This window comes from Corylus avellana, chromosome ca9 (genome assembly GCF_901000735.1).
Source record: "Corylus avellana chromosome ca9, CavTom2PMs-1.0".
NCBI classification, from domain to species: Eukaryota; Viridiplantae; Streptophyta; class Magnoliopsida; order Fagales; family Betulaceae; genus Corylus; species Corylus avellana.
This window is the reverse complement of record NC_081549.1, coordinates 18,801,107-18,824,507: the sequence shown is the minus strand read 5'-3', so window position 1 is coordinate 18,824,507 and position 23,401 is coordinate 18,801,107. Positions and strand designations below refer to the sequence as shown.

The 23,401-nt window shown below is 36.1% G+C and overlaps 4 protein-coding genes across 6 annotated transcripts; 3 read left to right on the top strand and 1 right to left on the bottom strand.

Moving 5' to 3' along the window:
• Positions 1 to 2,257: 2,257 nt before the first annotated feature.
• Positions 2,258 to 4,332, top strand: LOC132162609 ((R)-mandelonitrile beta-glucosyltransferase-like). Its single transcript, XM_059572883.1, has 2 exons — positions 2,258 to 2,952; positions 3,334 to 4,332. The coding sequence occupies exons 1-2, from the start codon at positions 2,415 to 2,417 to the stop codon at positions 4,263 to 4,265; spliced, it is 1,470 nt and encodes a 489-aa protein (XP_059428866.1). The 5' UTR covers positions 2,258 to 2,414; the 3' UTR covers positions 4,266 to 4,332.
• Positions 4,333 to 8,234: 3,902 nt separating this feature from the next.
• On the top strand, positions 8,235 to 12,043 carry LOC132161900 (uncharacterized). The gene is made up of 5 exons (XM_059572119.1): positions 8,235 to 8,941; positions 9,910 to 9,967; positions 10,047 to 10,164; positions 10,268 to 10,385; positions 11,751 to 12,043. Exons 1-5 carry the CDS (start codon positions 8,384 to 8,386, stop codon positions 11,802 to 11,804), a joined length of 906 nt encoding a protein of 301 aa, XP_059428102.1. The 5' UTR covers positions 8,235 to 8,383; the 3' UTR covers positions 11,805 to 12,043.
• Positions 12,044 to 12,790: 747 nt separating this feature from the next.
• On the top strand, positions 12,791 to 15,343 carry LOC132191483 (uncharacterized protein At3g17950-like). Of its 3 annotated transcripts, XM_059606519.1 has the most exons (5): positions 12,791 to 12,992; positions 13,223 to 13,346; positions 13,417 to 13,566; positions 14,467 to 14,948; positions 15,136 to 15,343. In XM_059606519.1, exons 2-4 carry the CDS (start codon positions 13,332 to 13,334, stop codon positions 14,926 to 14,928), a joined length of 627 nt encoding a protein of 208 aa, XP_059462502.1. In that variant the 5' UTR covers positions 12,791 to 12,992; positions 13,223 to 13,331; the 3' UTR covers positions 14,929 to 14,948; positions 15,136 to 15,343. The 3 variants fall into 3 exon arrangements, with proteins under 3 accessions (XP_059462502.1, XP_059462500.1, XP_059462501.1); XM_059606517.1 differs by lacking the exon at positions 15,136 to 15,343 and having other exon boundaries at positions 14,467 to 15,007; XM_059606518.1 differs by lacking the exon at positions 15,136 to 15,343 and having other exon boundaries at positions 13,218 to 13,346; positions 14,467 to 15,007.
• A 375-nt stretch (positions 15,344 to 15,718) lies between these two features.
• On the bottom strand, positions 15,719 to 19,347 carry LOC132191482 (putative E3 ubiquitin-protein ligase XBAT31). The gene is made up of 8 exons (XM_059606516.1): positions 18,986 to 19,347; positions 18,804 to 18,863; positions 18,638 to 18,709; positions 18,414 to 18,535; positions 18,172 to 18,312; positions 17,976 to 18,083; positions 16,898 to 17,156; positions 15,719 to 16,443 (listed from the first exon to the last, which is right to left on the bottom strand). Exons 1-8 carry the CDS (start codon positions 19,163 to 19,165, stop codon positions 16,057 to 16,059), a joined length of 1,329 nt encoding a protein of 442 aa, XP_059462499.1. The 5' UTR covers positions 19,166 to 19,347; the 3' UTR covers positions 15,719 to 16,056.
• Positions 19,348 to 23,401: the final 4,054 nt, after the last annotated feature.

Below are 23,401 nucleotides of genomic sequence, written 5' to 3'. Positions count from 1 at the left end.
TTTGGTTATGAAATTATGGGTTTCAACTTTTGGGGCTTGTTGATGTTGCTGAAAGGTAGAAATATATTCTATGGTTCCCATTGGGCGCATAGTGGGCAGCCAAAACCGTTTCTCAAAGGGAGTATGCCATCTGAAAATGGAGAGCATGAGAGAAAAAGGAAATAAAAGCGGTAGGTTTTTTTGTATTATTATAGTGGTTGTTTGCAGGCTTTTTGAGAATCAGGAGAATACTAAGAAAGTACTTACCATTTCTAGATAAATATGTATATTGTTCAAATACTTTAAATGCTTCAACAAAATTTATGCCACAAATCGGTAGCTCTTGTGGATGATCCAGCCACCCAAGGGCCATATCAAACAACAACAAAAGAAAATATTATTATGTTATTTTATTATTTTAATTTTTATTTATCTTAAAAATATTAAATAATATTTTATTAATGTTTTAGTAGTGAGTCACATGGCGTATGGATGACCATAAGATTTCTCTTAAACCATCTAGCCATCAACTTGGGCGGGAGAGGATCCCAATCCATATTTGTCATGGGTGATGTCAAATTTATAAATATGTAACAGCTTTGGGGTTCACAATTTATGACGAACAATTATTTTGAACAGAAGGGACCATATATGATGGAGAATGATTGAAATAGAAAGGATCACGTCCGTGTTATGTGAAAGGTACTGAATGAAAATTACAATATTACCCCTATTTAATTTTATACTAAAGGGTCGGCCTATGAAAAGACTAGTATTCATGTTCTTACAAGCGAGCCCACCTTTTGTCTTTTGTCCTTCAGACATTAACAAATATGCAATCATTTCTTTTTTCGTTTTTTGTAATCTTTCTAAAATCTTCGGCTGAGATAATCTTTGCGGATTTCTTCTATTATTTCGGATACTATTGATTCTATCACATCATTTTTTTTTTTTGAAAAGTTAGAAAAGTTATCAGAAGTATAAATTTCTACGTCTATTATGCGGCACGTTGGGCCGCGGCCAAAAAAATTTCTAAATGTATTCTCCGTCACTTTTTTCGTTTTCTTTCAATTCCTATTGCTAGTGAAAAGGACCTTTCAGATCTTTTATTGCTTTCCTAATTTGTAGTTTGTTGCTTTCTTATCTTATGTACTCACAAAAAAACAAAAATTAATTAATTAATTTAATCAATTATTGCCGTTTATCTACTGTTACAACAAGCATATCCAATTGATTTTTTCGGTGCACAAAGTTTGGCTGCATTCTATTGTTTCTTGCTTATGACGAGTGCCGGATATTCGAGGAAGATACACGTCATAGTTAAAATTGTGTAAGATTATCATGTCAGAGTTGGCTTCTTTAATGTTAAAGTGCCTAACTTGGCTTCTTTAATTCTTGCTTTCGGATCTTTTTGCAATTCCAATTCTGATTTGAATTTTGTACTCTTCAGTTCCGTCGAAAAAAAGAAAAATCAAAAAAGAACGGTGGTTGAATTAACTTTTATTATTATTATTATTAGTAATTATTTTATTCTTTCCACCTATTTATAACCTTTATTTTATACTGAGAACGTGATATTTGTTGAAGAGTAACGTTATATACTTAACTATCATCCTACTCTAATTTAATTGGGATGATGTGAGAATGCTATCTGCTCTTAATTTTATTTATTTTTTATTTTTTAAATAAAGACTGATCCAATAACTTATAGGTACCGCCACATCAGCCTAGTTGTATAAGAGCGAAATGAGAGTTGAGTATATACCATTACACTTATTTTAAGTGGCTGATAAAAAAAAAAAAAAAAAAAAGAAGGTAAGTTAAAAAATAAACATCATCTCACCAATGCAAATTTCATAATAATGCTCTAGTCTTCTCACCTATTTATCACACTCATTTTATATTGACTGACGTTGTCTGTCTTAAGTGGCTTCTTTCCTTTTTTTTAAAGTAATTGTTGACATGAGAAGTTACTTACGATACATCAATTAGCCGAAATATAATTAGTTTAATAAATGAACATGAACTAATGTAATAAGTTTTTTTAGAGTCTTCTTATATATGATGTGGCTTTTTAAATCACCAATAGATCAAAATTTAATAATAATCCTCTCAAATTTAACAATAATTTTAAAACTCACATTACATTTTTAAGGCCCGACCGGAAAGACACCGGGAAGACTAAGTACAGTGAGTAGTGCAAAAAATTCTAATACAAGAGGTAGAAACAAGATATAGTTTCAATTATTTTGTGGACAGAATTTCAAGTCAAAAAGTCCAAATAGATAAATTTCTAGCACCAGCCGCCGGTTCGGTGCATTTGTCGTAAATCTAGAACGTGAATTATAGTCAAGTGGGAAGAAGATATTGTAAGCCAAAATTGACATGATCATCAAATAGCTCTATTTATAGATTGCCTCATTTTTCAAGATACCATGAATCTGAAGATCAGCACAGAAAGAGAGGAAATGGAAGGAGCAGATCAAAAGCCTCATGCAGTTTGTGTTGCACTCCCTTCCCAAAGCCACATAAAGGCCATGCTCAAATTTTCAAAGCTTCTCCACCGCAAAGGCTTTCACATAACCTTTGTGAACACTGAATTCAACCACCAACGTTTTCTGAGATCGAGAGGCTCCAACTCCTTGGATGGTCTCCCTGACTTCCAATTCGTCACCATTCCCGACAGCCTCCCTTCGTCGGATCCCAACGCCACTCAAGACGTGGTTGCCCTTTGCGATTCCATTATGAAGAACTTCTTGGCTCCTTTTTCCGACTTGCTCCGGAAACTCCACAACACTGAAAACAATCCTCCGGTGACTTGTATTGTCTCCGATGGTTTCATGGCATTTACTATTACCGCTGCTCATGAACTTGGAATCCCTATTGCAATGCTCTTCACTATCTCTGCTTGCACCTTAATGGCTCTTATGCATTTTTCTCATCTCAGGGACAAAGGCTTCACGCCACTAAAAGGTATAACAAAAAGGGAAATACCCTACCGAAATCTTCAAATTCCTTTTCTTTTTTTATTTTTTTTTAGTCTCTTGTTGTTTCAATATAAAATGTTTTCTATAAAACATTTTTCTTATTTTCCAGTATTTAGTACAATAAAAATTGTGATCAACAAAAATATTTTTCGTTGACCACAAAAACTTTATTTAATTTTCGTAAAATGATTTTCCTTTTATAAAAGCGTAAACTATTTTTCGAGTTTGATTCACATTCTCGCACATGCACTATCTCTCGCAATTCTCTCATTTTTCTTTCCTAAAATTACTTTTCATTAAAAAAAAATTTACGTCCAGAGCCTTAATTACATTTTGTTGAACTAAAAAACATTATTTGTTTTTGCAGATGAGAGCTATCTAACAAATGGATATCTAGACACAGTTATAGATTGGATTCCAGGTATGAGAGACATCCAACTGAGGGATCTCCCGAGCTTTATTCAAACCACAGATCCAAATGATGTTATGTTCAAATTTGTTGTTGAAGCAGTAGAGAGAGCTGCCAAAGCTTCAGCAATCGTTGTTCAGACATTTGACGCGTTAGAGCATGAAGTTTTGGATGCTCTATACCCCATGTTTCCTCGGTTATATGCCATTGGTCCTCTCCAACTTCTGCTCAATAACTCACACAATGACCCTTTGAAATCAATTGGGTATAGTTTATGGGTAGAAGAAACTGAGTGTCTTCATTGGCTCAACTCAAGGGCATCCAACTCAGTATTATATGTGAATTTTGGCAGCATAACCGTCATGACACCACAACAGCTTATTGAGTTCGGTTGGGGACTTGCAAATAGCAAGCACCCTTTCTTGTGGGTAATTAGACCAGATTTAGTAGTAGGTGAATTGGGCATTTTGCCACCAGAGTTCAATGAAGAAACAAAAGAAAGAGGTCTAATAGCCAGTTGGTGCCCTCAAGAAGAAGTGCTGAACCACCCCTCAATTGGAGGATTCTTAACTCATTGCGGGTGGCATTCAACAGTCGAAAGTATGACCGCAGGAGTGCCAATGCTTTGTTGGCCATTCTTTGCAGATCAGCAAACAAACTCCAAGTATACTTGCAATGAATGGGACATTGGCATGGAGATTGATAATCGTGCCAATAGAGATGAAGTGGAGAAGATTGTGAGAGAGTTGATGGAGGGAGACAAGGGTAAGAAAATGAGAAAAAAGGTCATGGAGTGGAAGAAATTGGCCGAGGAGGCCACTGGTCCACTTGGATCTTCATCCATCAACCTAAACAATTTGGTGAATGAAGTGCTTTTACCAAAAGCCTAGATGTTTTACAATAATATAAAGTGTAGTGATATATTAAATTTATATATATGTTGTTATTTTTGTTCAATTTGTTTGTTTTAATAAACTGCAAGTCGTTGGACCAATATAAATGTTGTTTTGGTTTTAAAAGGATTATTTGTTTTACTAAAACTTAATTGAAAGAAAAGAAACCACGCTGAATTTTAGATGTCAAGATTATTACTAATATTATCACAATTATAAAAATGGAGTGCGCACATAAAATATATTTATTAAAGGGATCGTAAAAGTAAATTGTATCCTACTAACATATATAAAACTAAAGAACTGTCCAATTAACAAATGGTAAATTTCTTAAGGGAAAATGTTTGGGCTGGCCTAGAGCGATCGAGCGCAAGAAAGTAAGTGTATGTGCATTGAACTGGATGGCGCAACAAATTGATGGACGGTGCAGATTTGTGAAATGCATCTGCATTTTTGTGCTTAGCCCAAGGAGTGAAGGTGATCATGTAATGCAGTAGATTGAACGATGATCGTAAGTTTTAAATAACCTATGTACGTACTTTGCCTGTTAATTAGTACATACATTGTAGGCCTGAAATATATAAATAAATAGGGTAAAGTCCAAATACACTCCTCAAACTATCATCCAATTGATAATGTTCTTCCCAAACTTTCAATTGTGACAATGTCCCCCTAAAACTACTAAAACTTGGCAATGTCCATTCTAATGACGAAACTATCCTTAGTAAAATAAAAACAAAAATATTAAAACTTCTAGAAAAAACCTAAAACTAAAAAAGCAAATATAAAATCTGGCCAAATTTAAAAATAAATAAATAATTCCTTTTTATAAGAAAAATAAAAAATAAAAAGTAAAAGTTTTGACTATATTAAAAGTGTAACATCCCAACCTTAAATTATACTAAATAAAAGGGATCAATGCCATTAATATGATAACTATATTTATTAAAAGGGGACAAATATATTTAAATCTCCTAACTAAAAGTCTAAAAGTCATTTTCAATTTAGCTCTTAGATGTGACATTTTCATACGTCAAATTATCAATTTGTGTCAAATAGGACACTTTATTAGGGTTGAATAAGCCTTGAATGTGACGTTTTTGGCCGGACATTTCCTAAAATAACCACACTTTGACTATTGAAAAATTTTCCCTTAGAAGAACTTACCACTAAAAAAAAAGAAAGAAAAGTAGGGGTAGAGGAACCACTCCTTATTGCGCAGAGCCACCCCTTTTTGCATTTGAGGGGTGGCCTAGCCAGCAGTGGGGTGGGATTTTTTTTTTTTTTTTAATAAATATTTTAACTGATTTTTTATATTAGTTTTTCTAATTTTATTAATTTTTTTTTTTTTTTAAAAAAAAAAATGGGTATTTTAGAAACTTTGTAGTAAAGAAAGATAATGTGCAAGGCACATGACTACTTTTCCATCCAACATAATGATTAGGAGTAATTTTTTTTTACACAAATTGGTAGTTTGATGTATCAAACTGTCACACTTGTTAGTTTGTGGGGTTAAGTTGAAAATGATTGTTAATTCAAAAGGCTAAAGTATATTTTCCCATTTTTTTAAACATTTTAAGCACCTATTTAGCCGTATATGTCCACTGGACATAGTTTACTTTTTAACTATCAATTAAATGTTTTAGGAGGATTTCTTTTTAAAAGGAAAATGTTTTTGCCCAACTAATTTTAAGGTTACCAAAATTTGATTGTAAGAATTTTATTGGTATTTCGATTGATTTAGAGAGTAAAAAAAAAAAAAACTATGGGAAAATTTAATTTTGGCGCATTGACCTAATAACTTATAATATATTTACCCAAAAAAAAAAAAACTAGATAATCTTTGGATATAAAATAAGTTGTCTTAAGGTTAATTACTAATCATTCTAAAAGTAATGAAAGATCAAAGGTAATAAATAAATTTTTTTCAATATAAAGAAAATAATGTTATATATCACGTTTATATTCTATAATTATTTTACAATATTGAGATGAGAATCCTAACAAACTATATGATCGGTCATTATATATATATATATATATATAGTAGAAATTGTTGTTTGAAGGCGGGAAAACACGATGCACAGAAGCAGAGCAGAAGGCTCAAGTCCTCTCGCGACCGTCGAAGACATACAGAGACGCCTTCTTCGTCCTCCCTCCCTCCACTCTACTCCTCCAACCTCATCCATTTCATCTCCGTACACACACACACTCTCTCTCTCTCTCTCACTCTATCACGAGCAATTCTACTGATTTTTTTTGGAATTTAATTTCTTCTTGTTTAATTCGACTATGTATGGCAGAGATGGCGTTCCAAGCAGCAATTCCTCACAATTTAAGGCGAGTTTCACGGAGTTCAAGACAATGAAGAAGGAGAAGAAGAAGCTCGAGGATTACCTGGATCCTGTTCTTCTCTCCGCGGTCTCTTCCAAGATCGGCCGCGCGAAGAAGGTTCGTCCGGAGGCGAAGCCGAAGAAAGTGGCCAAGGATTTCGAGTGGCCCGTCGATGAATTGAAGGTGTTCATGGCAGATTCGAAGAGCGAGAACCGGGGCAATTGGAGGAGCGACGAAGTTGTGGATCTCAAGGACGATTTGGATCTGATTGGCGAGTCTGGAGAAGGTGAAGAATCTTGCACTCCGTTTCGGCGTTTCGAGCGAACCGCGTTATGTCGTTTCAAGGGACGCGGTTAAGCATATTGTTGGATTGCATCAGAAACGTCTCTGTACATCTCTGTGAAAACGTTTTTTTTTTTTTTTTGGCCTTTTTCATAAATACTGATATTTGCATTTACAGAGGGAAATGGAACAAACGCGACCTGATATTCATTTCTTTCTTTTGATTTTCTTTTTGCATTTTATGTGTATATAGACAAGAGTAATCCTAGAAATTACTCGGAGTGGCTGACTGACATCTACAAGGAGGAGTATAGAATTTGACCACAACAACAATCAGTTATAAATTGTAATTAATTTATATAAACTAGTTTAATAAAGTAATATGTATTCTAAAAGCACATGAGAAGCATATATTTGTAACATTTTCAAGAAAAAAGTTTATTTTCCTGAAAAATGATTTCATGAAAAATATTTTCTGGCGTTTGGCCAGAAAATCACAATTTTAAATTGCGAAAAAGTCTCGACTAGGTCCTGGCGCTGACCAAGCTGAGTCCCAACTAGATCCAAGTGGAGTCACAACCAAGTCTCGGCAATCCTGACAGTGGCCGGTGAAGTATTGACGTAGTCCAGGCAATGTCCTAGTTTGATATATTGATTTGAGAATGAGATGCTTAAATTTGGAAAATAGTTTACAATTTTTAAAAATTAAAGAGGTTTTTTTAATCAAACCAAAAATATTTTTCGTTAACTTTTATTTTTCATTGCACCAAATACTTAAAAATATTGGGAACAGTTTCTAGAAATTATTTTACGTTCAGAGTAGGAGTATCAACCCGGTCCCGATTCCTGGTTTTTGGCCAAAACTGGGGACTGGAACCGGGGTACCCCGGTTCTTCGTTTTGGGAAACCGGAATCAGGAACTGGGTCTTGGTTATCGGCCAGTTCCGATTTGTACCCGGCTTAGTAACCGGTTTAATATATATATATATATTAAACCGGTTATATATATATATATACCTGGTTATAACCGGGTACCAAAAACCGTAACCGGAATCTGGGTCCTTGGTTTTTGGCTTTTTGCAACCGAAACCTGAACCTGCTCCCTGATTTCCCGGTTTTTCAGTTTCGGTTCCGATTCCCCGGTAATTTTTGACACCCCTAATCCATAGGCTAATTTTTGTCCATTTCTATCCGCTGAGACCACCCCTAAGGCCCTAATGAAACGGAGGTCACTAGTTAGAATCCTCCTCCCCTCTTGTGGGGACATGTTAAAAAAAAAAAGTAATACCTTAAAGGCTTAAACCGACTTAATCAAAATCTTCGACGCCGTTTCAGTGCCTCCCACAATTTGAATTTGAAAAGCGGTCTCGCGCGCCGTGCCCATTTCCTTCTTTCTCAGACCCAAAGAGATGAACCAAATCTTCTCACCTCCATAATTTCTCAGGTAAAACCCTAATTTGTTTTCCTAATCTCCAAAGTTAAATGCCTTAATTCCACAAATGGCCTCCCCAATTCCCTACACCGTCGCCGACGACAAGGACCTCGATGACGCCGCTTTGTGGGCCGTAATCGACTCCGCCGCAGCATCTCACTCCTCCTCCAAGTCCCGCAAACCGCTCGCGATCAAATTCCCTAATTTCCAACCCCTATCCTCTAGCCCCTCGCCGCCAACAAAGCTCCCTAGAAACCATAGGACCCCCACCTCCGCCGACGCCGATTCTAGGGTTTCGGCCGAGAGCGAGGTGGTGCACGAACCCTGGATTTATCGCCCGCCGCGCAAGATCGCCAGGACTTGCGCTTCGGAAGTGAGCAAGAGCAGCAGCCCTCTCGTCCTGCTCAGGAATGTGCAGCACACGCCTACCACGCCGGTGTATTCGTCTCCGGAATCGCATTTGTCGCCGGAGATTGGGAGGTTCGACGTGAAGGAGATTAGCGCTCGTTCGGAGGGCTCCTCCGGGAGCTATGGGTGGAGAGAGGAGGAGAATGTGAGGCATAGCTTGTCTGGAAGATTTCCATCGGTTTCGCTGTTCAAAGAGTATCAGAATGCTGCTATGGCGGTAATTACTTTGATGTGTTTTGTGTTTTGTGTTTTGCTTTGATTAGATTTTCAAATTTGTATTATTTGCATATGAGCTAATGGAATATATGCGAATAATTTTGTATCATGTTGATGTTACTTAGAAGTGCGGTATATAACATATACAAAATATCAAGTTCAACAATGATGGATTTGGCGCTCTGCCATTGTTCGTTTTGCCCATTTCCAACCTATATGAATGGAAGATATGGCGTAATGTATAGATATAAAACTGAAGAGACAATTTGGCAGTACTGTAATAGAATCCATTGCGGTTTGCTGACTGGCAGATATGGTATGAGTATGTCACTCATAGTAATTGATATAATATTTAAGGCCAGCGTTATTTTGATGAGAGACGACTACATTCCTATGGTAGAATCTGTCCATAATTGGTGCTCACAAGACTTCTTGTTGTACATCATGCTTCTTTTGATATTGGAGGAAGTTTCTTTAGCATCTTCCTCTGTCCTATTTCTGCTCAGGCATTTTGGTGAATTTGAGCTTTGTTGTGTGTTTACCTTAAGAAGCAACCATACTTGAGTTTTCCTGCACAGAAGTATATTACATACTGTATTTCCAGTCGTTTTTGTCAAATGTGACCCTACCATCTTCTTTGATTGGGTGGCTAGCAAGTTTTTGAATTTGAATGTACTTGTGTTTTGTTTTTTTTTTTTTTTTTTTTTGGTACTTTACACTCTTACCTGCGTAACTTGCCATTTTTTCTGCTTGTTCAGATGGGTTCTGAAGCATAATGTTTGGAATTCTGAGTTTCTAGTAGTCGTTTGTTCAGAATGAACTAAATGTATCTGCATAATAGACATAACATGGTGACAGTTGTGACATGGTTGCTTAATGGATGGGTGCACGTACCACATAAAACATTCCGATGGAATCCCTGCACATTGTTCTAATCAAGTGCTGTCTTTTATGTCATTCAATGGACAGATTTTGGAGAAAACTGATTACATAACGATTTCTGGAAACCCTTTCATAAAAAAATCAGGTAAAAGTCATGGGTATCTTCTCTCTTGCTGTTTCAACATGGAGCAGTAGATGTAACATGGGGCATCTGTATTAAGCAGGCTGGAGGAAGATATCATTTTACTTCAATCTCTCTTTTGAAATCAAAGACAAGACCATTGAGTTTGATGAGAACCGTAATGTTCAGCGTGCTGAATTTGTAGTTCGAGCATACATGCAGTATGTTTTCTAGCTTTCCAGGACGAAGTCATATCATTTTTAGTATATCTGATATATTTTTTGCTCTGATTACTGTTTTGCACTTCTCTTCTTTTCTTATCAGAGGTGGTAGATTCGCAGATGCATGGGGCTCATGTGAGCGGCGTGAGAAGAGGTTTTTAAAACCAAATCATGATATACCCAGTACAGCAGAGACCAGAGCCAAAAATAAAGCCTGCCAGGTATATCTTTCCCTCTTCCTGTTGGCTTGTGCCTAAATGTGCTTTTGATTCAACAACTAGTTGTATGTTTCACTATGGCTGGTTTCTTCGAATGACATTACAATACACAGTAGCTTAAACGATCAAGTGGAGCTTAGCCTAATGTTGTAATCGCACGCTCAATCAATTAGGCAAAGGTTGGCCAGCTTAGCTCATTTAGAGCCTTACCATATTGTTAAATTGCAGCTTTAATAATAAATTTTTTTCCTTTCTGTGGATCCTAATAGGTGCCCCAGATAAGATAGAAAAAGTTGTATGGATTAAATGACTTGCATTGTACCTGAATTGAGGCTTAAACAATATTGACCTTATTGCCTTAGTCACATCTTTTTGATAGGCAGATGCAACTAATGCATCAAATGGGATCAAAACCGTGACCCCATCCATCACACCCCTTGTTTATGAAAGGAAGGAGATTCAAAAACCATTGGTTGGTTGCAGATTCTACGAGATGTAGTTCCAAAGACAGAAGTAGTAATTTTGTTGTCAAGTGTAAATGTTATATACCTCTACTGAAGAAGATAATATTGGAGCTTTTGTTATGAAGATTACTGAAGACTTTGATATAACGTTAGGATAGAGGGATAGATTTCTAGACATACGATGACAATTTGAGATGACTAGCTTGGAAGTGCTACAACAATGTTTCGGGCTTCAACGCTGACCTGTTAATGACTCAAATACTTCATTATTTGAATCAGTAATATCAGGATGGGCTGTCTTGCCTCATTAACTGATTCCTGGTGCTTTAACCCCAAGGGGTAGCAAACTTGAAAGCAGAAGTTCATAGTTCAAAATGGGTCACTAAGGAAAAAAAAGGAAAAAAGGAAAAAAAAAAAAAAAAAAAAAAAAACCTAATGAACTTTTCTTCTCCTTAGCGAACCAATAAGCAGGAAATGGTGCGTGATCCATTATCCTAATTGCATTGTTTCATTTCCACTCCTATTCTTAGGCTGATGTTAGTTTTCTTTTGCTTTGGAAGCCATGATTTGTATTATTTGATATTTCATGCACTAGTGCTTTCTGAAAAAGCTATTTGCGACATGAAGATTAATCTTTGGTACAAGTGACATTCGTTTTTTCAATAGCACACCAAAGAGTGGTACACTCTATGCACATGAAACTACCTCAATGATTTGTTTTCTCTTCTTTAAGATCTCTATAACTTCCTTCTTCCCCAAGGAAGTTGGTTGATAATGGGGTAATGGTAATGGATATATGTCAGCATTTAATTTTGGTAAATTAAAGTAACATCAAGAAGCAGATTTCGTATTGATATTGCCTACTTTTCTGCTGAAATTTTCAATACATGTTTCAAATTCGCAGGACCTGCTTGGAATTGGAGAATATCGACCTGGTGCAAGCCAAGTCCAGAGTTGAAAAGGATCAATTTTGTACACAGTAATTTCTGATTCACTAAATTCTTGATGTATGACAAAAAAAAAGGATTTTATTGAGAATTGTAAAAATGAGGCAAAGCAAAAGTTGTATCTGTATATGCCTGCTGAGTGAGAACCCTACCTAATTGCTTCTTATGATATTGGTGCCATTCAAACTAAAGAGACAAAATATCATTTTCTTTCTTATAGTAGGGAAAAAGGACAGTAGTTATATGTCACCAATCCCCCACCCACCCTTTCCCATAGATGTTACACCTTCCTACTCTTGGTGATACACCGACAATCATGGATTGGCAGTGCTATTGGATCTACTGGGCCAATGGAGCCCGGAGGATAATTGTTTTAAGGTCCCCATTTGTTCCTGTATCAAATGTTTTGTTTTCGAAAATTTCTTTAGTTGAAAATATTTTTTAGAAAAATAATTTAATTTTTTTTTTCTTTAGTTGAAAAATTAGCAAATGTTTCTAATATTTTTCATATAATTTGAAGAGCTAAGAGAAAGAATAAAAAGACGGTAAAGAGGAGGTGGGGAGAGATTGAGATCTAATGTAATTAGATATCCAAATTAGTTGAAATTTGTAAGAGGGCTCTTGTGACCTGAGACTTTAGCTGGTGGAGTTTGGGCTGAATTACGAGATACTAAGCGAAGTTTGTGTCAGACCCAAAGATTAAAAAAACAAAAAAAAAAAAAGAAGAAAAAAGAAGAGAGCTTGTGGACCAAAAAGTAAAAGGTGCCCTGGAAAGACACAATGAAGCAGTTGATTCCACCAAAGCACAACGGTTTCCTTTTGAATTTTTCAGTGTGGCATCTTCTTCTCTCGTTATTAAAATATAACACAACCCATCTCTGCTCTAACTAGCTTCAATATCCTGAATTTCTCCAACCTTTTTTTTTTTTTTTCTATTAAAAAAAAAATCCTGTTTTTAATGGGGGGGGGTCTATTATCTATACGTCTAAACAAAAGCAGAATCGCCTGACAGTGAACCCGGGGGGCGTAATGGTCATTTAGTGACTGGAGTTGCTGCCTCCCACTGCCCCTCTCTGCAGTGTGTGTGTGTGTGTGATGCTCCCCCTTTTATCACACTCTGGTACAAAATTATTCTCACTTCCTCCTCACCTTCCGCTTGCTATTCTGTCTGCCGAGCCAAAGATGCATTCAAAGAAACGGTAAGACGTCACTCTCTCTCTTTCTCTTTCTCTTTCTCAATGAACGTTTTGCTTGACTCTTTGCGCTCAAAGGCAATGTGGTTGGACTGCTTGAGATTAAACTACTTAACTTTCTTGTGCATCCTCTTTACTCATCAACACTGTTCTTTGCAATACCAGAAAATTACTTCTTTTTTCTTTAATGTTCTCTTCCTTTTCCTTGGTTTGCTGTCTACTTTGGGTCAGAATAGTGGATAATGGTGGAAATGACACTTCATTCTTTCTCTGAGGTCACCTCACCGGACTTCTCATAGTACATCAATCAGTCCCATTTTTCCAAATCCTTGGGGCAAGAGAATCATGGCCGCACCACAGGTACTGTTGATTCTTTTTCTTTTTTTCCCTAAGCATTTTGGAGATTTTTTAGGATATGTTTGGAATGCAGGAAGAAGGGTGGCCTTTGGGCTTGAGGCCACTGAATGCGAGAGTTGGGTTTGTGAGAAATCGTGATTTGTCTGGATCAGTCTCCTTCAGCACTTTGCTCACCGGTTCTTCCAGCTCCTCCACCATTTCTTCTTCAGATCTTGATACTGCGGTCAGTATATCTTTCTTTCTTAAGGAATACATCTATCCCTCTAAAACAAAAGACAAAAAAAGAAAAGAAGAAAGCAATGGAACATTGAGAAGGAAACAAAACACCCTTATCTCCTTCCTTTATACTTGTCTACTTGTTTCTATGATGACACTCTGCACACGCTCTGCTGACAAACAGTTTTTGACAGGAATCATAAAAAGAACGAGAGATAATGCTACCCACGGGACACTCCCCCTCTCTTGTTATGTATAGGTCTATATAATTATTAAACTGTCACGACCTACAAGTATGGACTAGAATGAACATACACCTCTGATTCAGACCCATTTTCCCTTTTTGGTGATTAAGAATCACATCACTATATGTTCTTAAAATATGTCTTGCCAAATGCGATTTCGAAAATGTTTAAAAGGCTATTGGTTTCTTCACCAAATACCAATTGGTTTTCAGATAAGATAGTCAAAAGTTCGAATGTATAAAAGGCTATTGATTTCTTCACCAGATAGCAATTAGTTTCCAGATAAGATAGTTCAAAGTCCGATTCAACAAGTTACCAAGATGACAGAAAACTGTTTCTGTGCAAAGTTCTACATCTATGTCTAATGTTTGATGTTTCCCACCTGCTTTGGCATGTGTGGATGTGTGTTCAGTTAATTAATCTCATGTTCATGCTTATTTAAAGTTTTTTTTTTTCTAAGCTACGCTTATTTAAAGTTGAAATCACTTTAACTCTTTCCACATGGTTGTCTATGATGGCGTTTGCCCCTGTATGTATGCTTCAACGTGTTCTTTTAGATGTGGAGCTGTTTTCTTTGTATAAAATATAATGCTACTATGGTGTTTTCATTTCATGCTCTGTGTTTCCTCCTTGAACTCTTCTTCAATGGGATTGGTTTTCAGTCAACTGGGTCATTCTTCCACGACAAAAGCATCACGCTCGGCAGCCTCATTGGGGTTTCTAGCATTTTAGAGCTTTCACGAAGATCAGCAAGGGGGAGAACAGCAGAAACCTCAAGAGACAGAAAGGGCTACAAGCACAAGCCTTGGTTGTTCTCACTGTGCTCAAAGCTGACGACTGATGCTGTGAACGGGAGCAATACTCCGTCTCTCCGTCACTTTCTTGAAGCAGAGAGGAGAACTGCGAGCATGTACAGAAGGAATCAGATCCCGGCCACCATTTATGGACCGACTGATTTCTCACCCACCCTGCCCGCTCCGGACACGAACTCGCTTTTTGTCGGTGGCCAAGTTGCTCCACTGGGTGAGAGTGCTGGAAGAAAATCCAACAACCAATTATTAGATGCTAATGAGTATGGGGTTCCATTGCTCTTCTCATGCTTGCGTGGATCCCTCATTAAATGATGCTTTCATTCTTTTTATGGGTAATGCTACAATGACGTCTAACTTGATGATATGACAGTGAAATTCAATTTTTCGATCAGTATTTGTAAAATTAAAATAAAAAATTAAGAACCGATTTTCAACGCCACGCCATTTTATTTATATAACCGTCGTATGGTAAACTACTAAATAGTATTACTTTTTTTTTTATGTCTTTCTTTTGGGTAGGAGTTTCTTGGGAAGCAGGCAAGATTCAGAATGCATTTGTTTCAAGGAGGGTTTTGTGTACCTGTACTCAGGGGATGAGTATCAAGGCATGTGGCATATAGTCTTTTGAGCTACAAGTATAATTATTAGGATTAGAAATCACTTTCTTCATAAGATTGTGTCTTTCAAAATATTCCTCTTTTTTTTCTTTTTCTTTTTTCTTTTTGCCCTTCTCATTTCTACTGTATTGGATGTAGCTGGGTTTTAGTTCACTGTACAAGGTTGCTGCTACCATCTTAGCAGATTTATGAGCAAATTATGCATCACACTAACTATGATTTTTTTTTTGCAAGAAACTAAATAATTAAATTAAAAAGTCGGAGTTTTGCTTAATCATTTTACCAATTATAGACTGCTCATATCAATTTGTAAAAAATAAAAGTAAAAGCACTCGTCCTCGGCAGGACGGAGGCAATTATGCAAAATTTACACAAGTACCATTGTACTTTGGGCTCCAATGCTTGGAGTTGTAGGCATTAGTCTTTTGTTATAAGCATGGCCCGAGTTGTGTGTATTTTAACTTGTCCATGATGGTTGCGCAATCAAAGAAAATTGACCATATTATAAAGGAAACGAATAGATTTAAGTACTTAGGACAATTAAGGACAATTAAGCCCTCATAAACATCGATGCTTCTCAATAAATAGAGAAGCAGAAAAAAACCAACATTAAAGGCTATATGTCGAATGAAGCTCGCCTCTGTAGAATGGAATTCATCAACCGAAATTTTGAGTCTTTTTTCTCAGATGCTCTTAGCATATTAGGACATATCTACTAAAAATGAGGTTTTAAATTCATACCCATTTGGGTCTCAGTTCCGAAGCGAATCCGGGGTCCGACATTTGCATCACTCTGTCTGAAACCAAATCCAGGACTGCTATTTCAAGGCTTATCAACCACCGCATCACATTCAGCAGCAACCTTTCCCGGACTGCGACCACCCAATCTTGCGAATGAGCCCATGGCAGACAAACTCTTGAAACTGCTGCTGCCTTCACTGAAATTCGACTTCCTTGATCTCCTAGGCTTCAAGAGACTATGTTCAAGTTCTAAATCATCTCTAGTCTCCATCTCGGCAACTACTAGTTGATTAATGCTGCTTCGGCAAAACGGGCAAACTGGGGCAGTAGGACAAGCAGTTGTAGGGTTGGGCTTCTTGTGGCAGCATAGGGCAAGGGTGCAATGGGCACACATTTGATGACCACATGGTCTGATCTCAATAGTGCATACCTGGTCAAAGCATATGCAGCATAGATCCACATCGCTGGCCTGTTTGAGAAGATTTCACAAGCAAATAAGAAACTGCATGTATGACTTGATAAAATATTACTCCATTATTCACTCCCTGAAGGTTTCTTCCTCTGACTTAGTACAGATAACATTTTTATTAAGCAATAAGAAGAGTTAAAGCTATGCTGACAAAATTTGCTTCTCGTACATTCTGGATGCACTGCTTCATCAAGGCCATCCAAACAGTGGAAACAGTTTCTTAACACAGTTTCCACCAATCGATAAAACATGCATAAATGGAAAGTAATGCTGACTGAAAATTTTTGTAGCATTTGAATGCCATACTTGCACTCTGAATTTTAGGCATTTGAATGCCTAAATTCTATCTAGAGTTTTAGGCTTTCATCAAATACAGTTTTCAAGTTCTAAAAATACATAGAATTTAAGTTAAAATTATCAATCTACAGCAAAAATAGAAAATGAAGGACATTACCTCAGATGCATTGTCGTCATCCCCAACATCAAAATCGGAAGGAGCTGGAAGTGAGTACACAGTCTCCTTCAATATGGCCTTCTCTCTCTCCATGTTCGCTTCCTTCAATGCCCTCTCTAGCAGTGATTTTGCCTCTGGATTAAGCTCACTGATGAATTTCAAAGGCGATGGCCAGACAAGAGGCTCAGCTGATGAAGGATTCAGCAAGGCTGCACATTCTCGATGCTTGTGCTTAAGAGCAACCGTGTATGGAAATCTCCTGCAAAGACAATTCCTTTTACAAGTTTCAACAACACCTTCAAAAACTCATAATTAGGGTGGTAATCATTAGACAAAGCAAACTCTGACAATTTAATGACAAAGGACAGTTAAGTGGGAACAAAGTCAAAGCAGGCTCCATATAATACACATGGCAAAAGAACTTTTGAAATGTTGTTACAATTTATTTTATATGCATAACACAAGGTCCGTGAGGTTCAAGTTGCTCGTCTATCTGTAAGTAATCAAATTCAAATACCACCGTTCTCCTCATTAAAAAGATAACTCCTATATTCTTCCAAGGCTTCATACATACAAAACATGAACTATCTTTTAGATTATACCCATTACATCAAGTTTTGGACCAAAATATTCTTCACTTCTACAACTACAGTTATTCAAATAATATTTTGTACATTTCTCTTATAGATCAAAGAAGGTAATGGAAGTCTCATTTGTATCATATTTTATGTCAATTGACAGTTGACACAAACAGTTCATTGGAGAAAGCAAGTAATCTGAGCCTCAGAGAAACAAACAGGGCAAATTGCTAGAATAACTTCTTGCATATACTTCTCCATAATACAAAAGTGCAACCTTGGGAGAGGGATTCCCTGGAGTTACATTCCCGTATTGAGCTCTTCTAAAATATCTTTTTGACCAAAACATGTGTAGGGAATAAGGAGATGAAAAATAAGTTCCCGAAAAGGGAAGCAAAAACTCAACTATAGTCATTACTTTTGGTAGCAAAATTTATAGTCAATTGGAAAATCAAATAAACAAATAAACTGGGCTGATCATAGCTGTTAATGAATCTTACCCAGATGAATCTACTTGAAGCCTATCCGCTCCCCAGGCAAGCAATTCACGGACACATTCCAAAGAACCGCCACGAGCAGCTAAATGAAGCGGTGTACTCCCTAGGTAGCTGCAGATCATGGTACCTTCATCAATCTGAATGGCAAATGATCACTATTTAGCTACAATATCGAGAAGACCTTAATTTAAACCATTACCCATATCCACCAGTTGAAGCACAAACAAGAGCCCCACTGTCTAAAAGGATATGCACGCACTCTGGCCGTCGTTGACGAGCAGCTAAATGCAGTGGGGTTGCACCCCCTCCATCTCTTATGTTCACAAATCTTGCAAATCCCCTACAAATGCCACCCGATGCAAATTATTCAGCAATGATGTGAATCAAATAGACGCAGAGAGACAAAGAGACAGAGACAGAGGCAGAGAGGGAGAGACTAACCAAGAATCTGCAACAGGGGTGGAATGGGCAGCAGAAAGAATAGCTTGCAGGCAATCTGAATGACCATAGTAAGCAGCATAATGCAAGCAGGTTCTTCCGTTGAGAGAATCAAACATCAATATCTAATAAATCATAGACATAACCCATGATCACTACCTCTTTTAATAGTTTGAGTAAGAAATTTACCAAGAAAATTTTCATCACTCATAACAAAAGTAACGCACATTTGCCCCTGCTTGAATAAGCTTTTGCACGCAAGAGATCTTCCCATGCATTACCGCCAACATTAACGGGGTCTAAATCAACCACAAAGAAAAGAATGTTCAATCAAAAGCATGCAAAACAAAGATTCATGGTCTGAGACAAACACTGAGACCCCAAACGTTGTACCTGTTTATGGCGATTCAAGATATCTGGATTAACTGACCTGTCCAAAAGCACAGAAAGAACCTATATATATGCGATCAGACCCAGCACCAAACACAAAACCCAGATAATTTATAAACCCATCAGAATTCTCCCAAGAAAACCCATACCCCCCATCAAAATCAATCAAGAAACCACAAACGCACCTCGATCCAACCATTTGCAGCCGCCACATGAAGGGCAGACAACCTCCCATATCCACTGGTCTCTTCCAAGACACTTGGGTCTGCCTCTACCATAGCCTCAAGCAGCTCAACTTCACCATTCTGAACAGCACTGAACAGGCCACTCCCTTCACGTGCTCCGCAGCTCAGGCCCTGACCCATTCCCTCTCCAATCTCTTACCTCCGCTTAGCGCATGGAGAAGGTACCCCAGAACTTCCACAGGCGCCACCTCCGATGGTGGTGGTGGCGCTGGCAGAGTGATCACTGAATTATGCGGAAGGCAATTAAGTATTGGGAGTGGGCTGCCTGGGAGTTTGAACCTGCCCTCTTAGATATCGGGCAGCTTGACCATGTGTGTACGTACGACTGTTTAAATCAGATTTCGGGCAATTTGTCAGATATTTTTCGGGAAAATTTTAAGATTCTTTATTTTATCATCCGCGGAGACTGACTGACTGACAGACTGCTTTGTCCAAATTAGAAATCCTTGCCACATTTTTCAACGCGTTTTTTTTTTTTTTTTTAAATACATCATCCCCGTTGATTTTCTCCATTCTTCTTCATAGCCGCCGGATCAAAGTCTTCACGATATCCTTTTCTTTTTCTTTTTCTTTTTTTTTTTTTTTATAAAAAAAGTTGTATTTTAAATTGTGCTAATATATATATATATATATTTTTAATTCAATTCATTAATTTTTTAAAACATGTATTTTAGAATATATATGTAAAAAAATTCATCTTTTTAAGGACAAACTTGCATATTTTGTTCATCATAATAAAAATATTTACACTCATTTCACATTAATTGCGATATATTTTAAGTGAAAATTATTTAAAACACGTTATATTAACTGACGTGAAATGAGTAGCTTTACTCATCATATTAATATGAGTTGAGTTTCATCTAATATAGTTAAAAGAAAAAATTATTATTATTATTATTATTGAATTTGTTGGTGTCAAAGGAAAATTAGAGTATAATGTCAAACTAAGTTGGGTCTAACAACTCTAACCAAACTGCATGAAATTAAATTATTAGGTATTCTATAAGCTTAAACTGATAGGAAGAGGTAAATTTAATCACTTAATCAATACTTTAACACTCTCTCTCACGTGTGAGTTCAAACTCCCTTTTAATAAGTAAGGTCTAACACGTGACATATTTAATTTAAATATGAGGTAAATTGACGGAGTCAATGTTTGATCTTAGAACTTTTGGCTCTGATACCAAGTTAAATTACCAGTTATCACATAAGCTTAAACTGATAGAAAGAAGTAAATTTAATCACTTAATCATTACTTTATCACATGGGTCCCATTTGAGATAGTTTTTCCTCCGGCAAGAATTGAAATTATAAAATAGAGAAATTGGGATATGAAGAAGGAGATGGAAAAGGAAATAGGCAAATGGATGTGAAAAATAAAATAAAAAAAATAAAAAGAGGAGAGATTATAGTAAATAATATTTAGCATATTTGTGGGTGATTGATAAATAGGACAAAGGCTTTATAGATCAAGCTTTTCTCTTACCCATTTTGTGAGTAAAGACAACAATGTTCTATTCCTCTTTAGACTTGTGGTTTCATTCAAAATTATCACAACTTTTGTTGTTTTGTTCTTTTTTCTATTTCATTCTTTGGTCAATTAATTACAGCTCTAAAGTAAAGGCAAAATAGGGAAATAATGAATCCAAAATTAAAGTTCAAAGAAAAGGGTCGCATCAGGTAGGCATGCTAACTTGCTTTTTTTATTGGCCTTTCTTTTCTGTCTTATGTGGTTGAGCCACCCTTAACCATTTGAACCATTCTAGTCTAAAGCAAGCAAATTTATTTTTTTATTATTATTAAGAAAAATTTCAGTTTACTCTCTTAAAGTTGATAGTATTTTTCAATTCAAATACTAAAGTTTTAATTTTTGCACTTCACTCCTACAAGGTTCCAATTTTTTTTAATTCGACCAATATTATCCCGAAATTCTCATATTGCCCATAATTTTTATTTTTTATTTTTATTTTTATTAAAAAAAAAAAATTGGGGGTGCAAAAATGGCCAGATGGCCGTAGCCACCCCGAATTTTTTTTAAAATTTTTTATAAAAAATAAAAAATAAAAAATTATGGGCAATATGGGAAGTTGTAAATACAATTGGTCAAATTGCAAAAATTTAGAACTTTTGGGTGGTGGATTGCAAAAATTGAAACTTTGGTGTTCAAATTGAAAAACACTGTCAATTTTGATGGGGTAAACTGTAATTTTCCCTTATTATTAATATTCATCACAAATAAGATGGTAGGTAGGTTCATTTGGAAAACAAATTTAAAGGGTGTGATTTTTTTGTAAGTTCGTGTTTTAAATTGTTTGTTAATAAAAAATAGACAAAAAGCGTTGGCAAACGAAGCAATGATTCTAGAGAGGTGAAAAACAATTTGGTGAGTCTTATATGACAACTTTGCATTTGCCTTCCAATTTCATTTTATAAAAATGAATAGTATTTTGGTTTTGGGTGAGCAATATAATATGGGTGATAATGAGTGAGGAGTGTGCATTGTCATCCTTAATGGAAGGTGATTAGGAGGATTTTGTGTTGGAATGAGGAAGAAGATTCAACCATCCAACAAATACTTGAACCTTAAACCAATGAGAGGTGACTTGTCTCCTACGTTGTATTCCAATGAGTTTTTTCTTCACATGCATGTGTGTCCCAAATAATCCAAATCACAAAGTAGGTGTCTGCCCTATAAACAACATACATCACTACAATTACCAATGAGAAGACCATTATTCAATAAGATGTATTCTTGCTTCACCTCAAATTTCTACATATAATTGTGTTTGGGAAAATCAAAATTTTATATATATATAATATGTTCCGTGAATAATTTTTGCAAACACATAACGTAACGTGAATATAATTTAGATTTTGCGGGAACCTAAACCTTTTAATTTTCTGATTCCTTCTTTATTGATTGAACGTCCTTAAATAAGGCTACAATGGAAAGATAAAGATATAAATAAAACTGCTAATTAATGAATAATAATTGAAACTAGCTAAGTCTCCTTAAGCAATTAAACTACTATTACTCTAAGATATTTATTAAACTACTCTATTCTAGAATAAAGTAGAGACTATAACTTCAAATACTTCTAGAGTTTCATAAGATACGTGCTTGCAAGTAGTTTCTTAGTTGTAGAATTCTACTCTCATAATAGCATGACATGACATACACATACCATATTATCATGGCATGACAAGAACGTTGAATGTTGTTTGAAAAACTTTCATGGAAGGGTGAAGATGTTAACAAATATGAATGCTTTTCAAATTTGGGTAAACACTACAACTCAATGTTATTTAAAATTGATAATAGATAAGCAATTTATTATGTATTCCATGTGTCCATACGGTAGAAGTATGTATCGGATCCCAGAAAATGTATTCAACTACGAGTTGCTTCATTTTTAGGGCAATTTAACCTACGAGGAAATGCCATGCCAATGCAAATTTTAGACAATAGGGAACAAATAGTATGGTCAAAGAAGAAATACGGTAATATGACTGTGGTGGCGTGCAACCAGATATGGGGTGGCCCGAAAGCCACCTACACCTCAAGGGTGGCATGCCACCTGAGCCACCTTAGAGGTGGCCGAGGGTGGCTTGCTAGCTAATCCCCCTCCTCCAAGGGGTGGTTGAAAACTGGTAACCACCATTCTATTTTTTTCGAAAAAATAAAAAAATAAATTTTAAGTTTTTTATTTTTATATATTTAATATATTAATTTATTTTTTATTAAGAGTGACACTTGTCATCATTTTATTGGTACTGACGTGACATTCTAATGGAATTTGTCAAATGTTTTGACGGAATTTGATTGCATGGACTAAATTGTTATTTTGGCCTATCTTGATGACCTTTGAATTAATTTTTATTTTTTTTATATTGCAAAGATGAATTTGTAATTTAGGCCAACCACATGGACTGATTTTACATTTATCCATTTTTTTTTTAGTTTAAGTTTTGTTTTTTTTTTTTTTTAATATTGATATTTTATTTTATTTTAGGGTATCTATGTCAGCCTATCTTCATTAGGTTGGGACCACGCCTAATGAAGTGGAGGTTACTAGTTCGAATCCCTTTCCCCCGTCTTGTGCGGACACGTAAAAAAAAATCTAAAAAAAGAATATTCCATATGATTTAACAGATTCCCTAAATGATGGTAGTTTAATGGTGTAGGGTGGTGAGAGAGTCATTTCATGGGGCCATATTGGCAGAGGGTGGTAGTTCATGAAAGCAAATGTAATTTTTTTTTCTAACCACAGTTTCGCTTTGTATCTTATATGGTATCTTGAAAATGGCTAAAAATGGAAATTGATACCTCAATCTAAAAATTGACGAAAATCC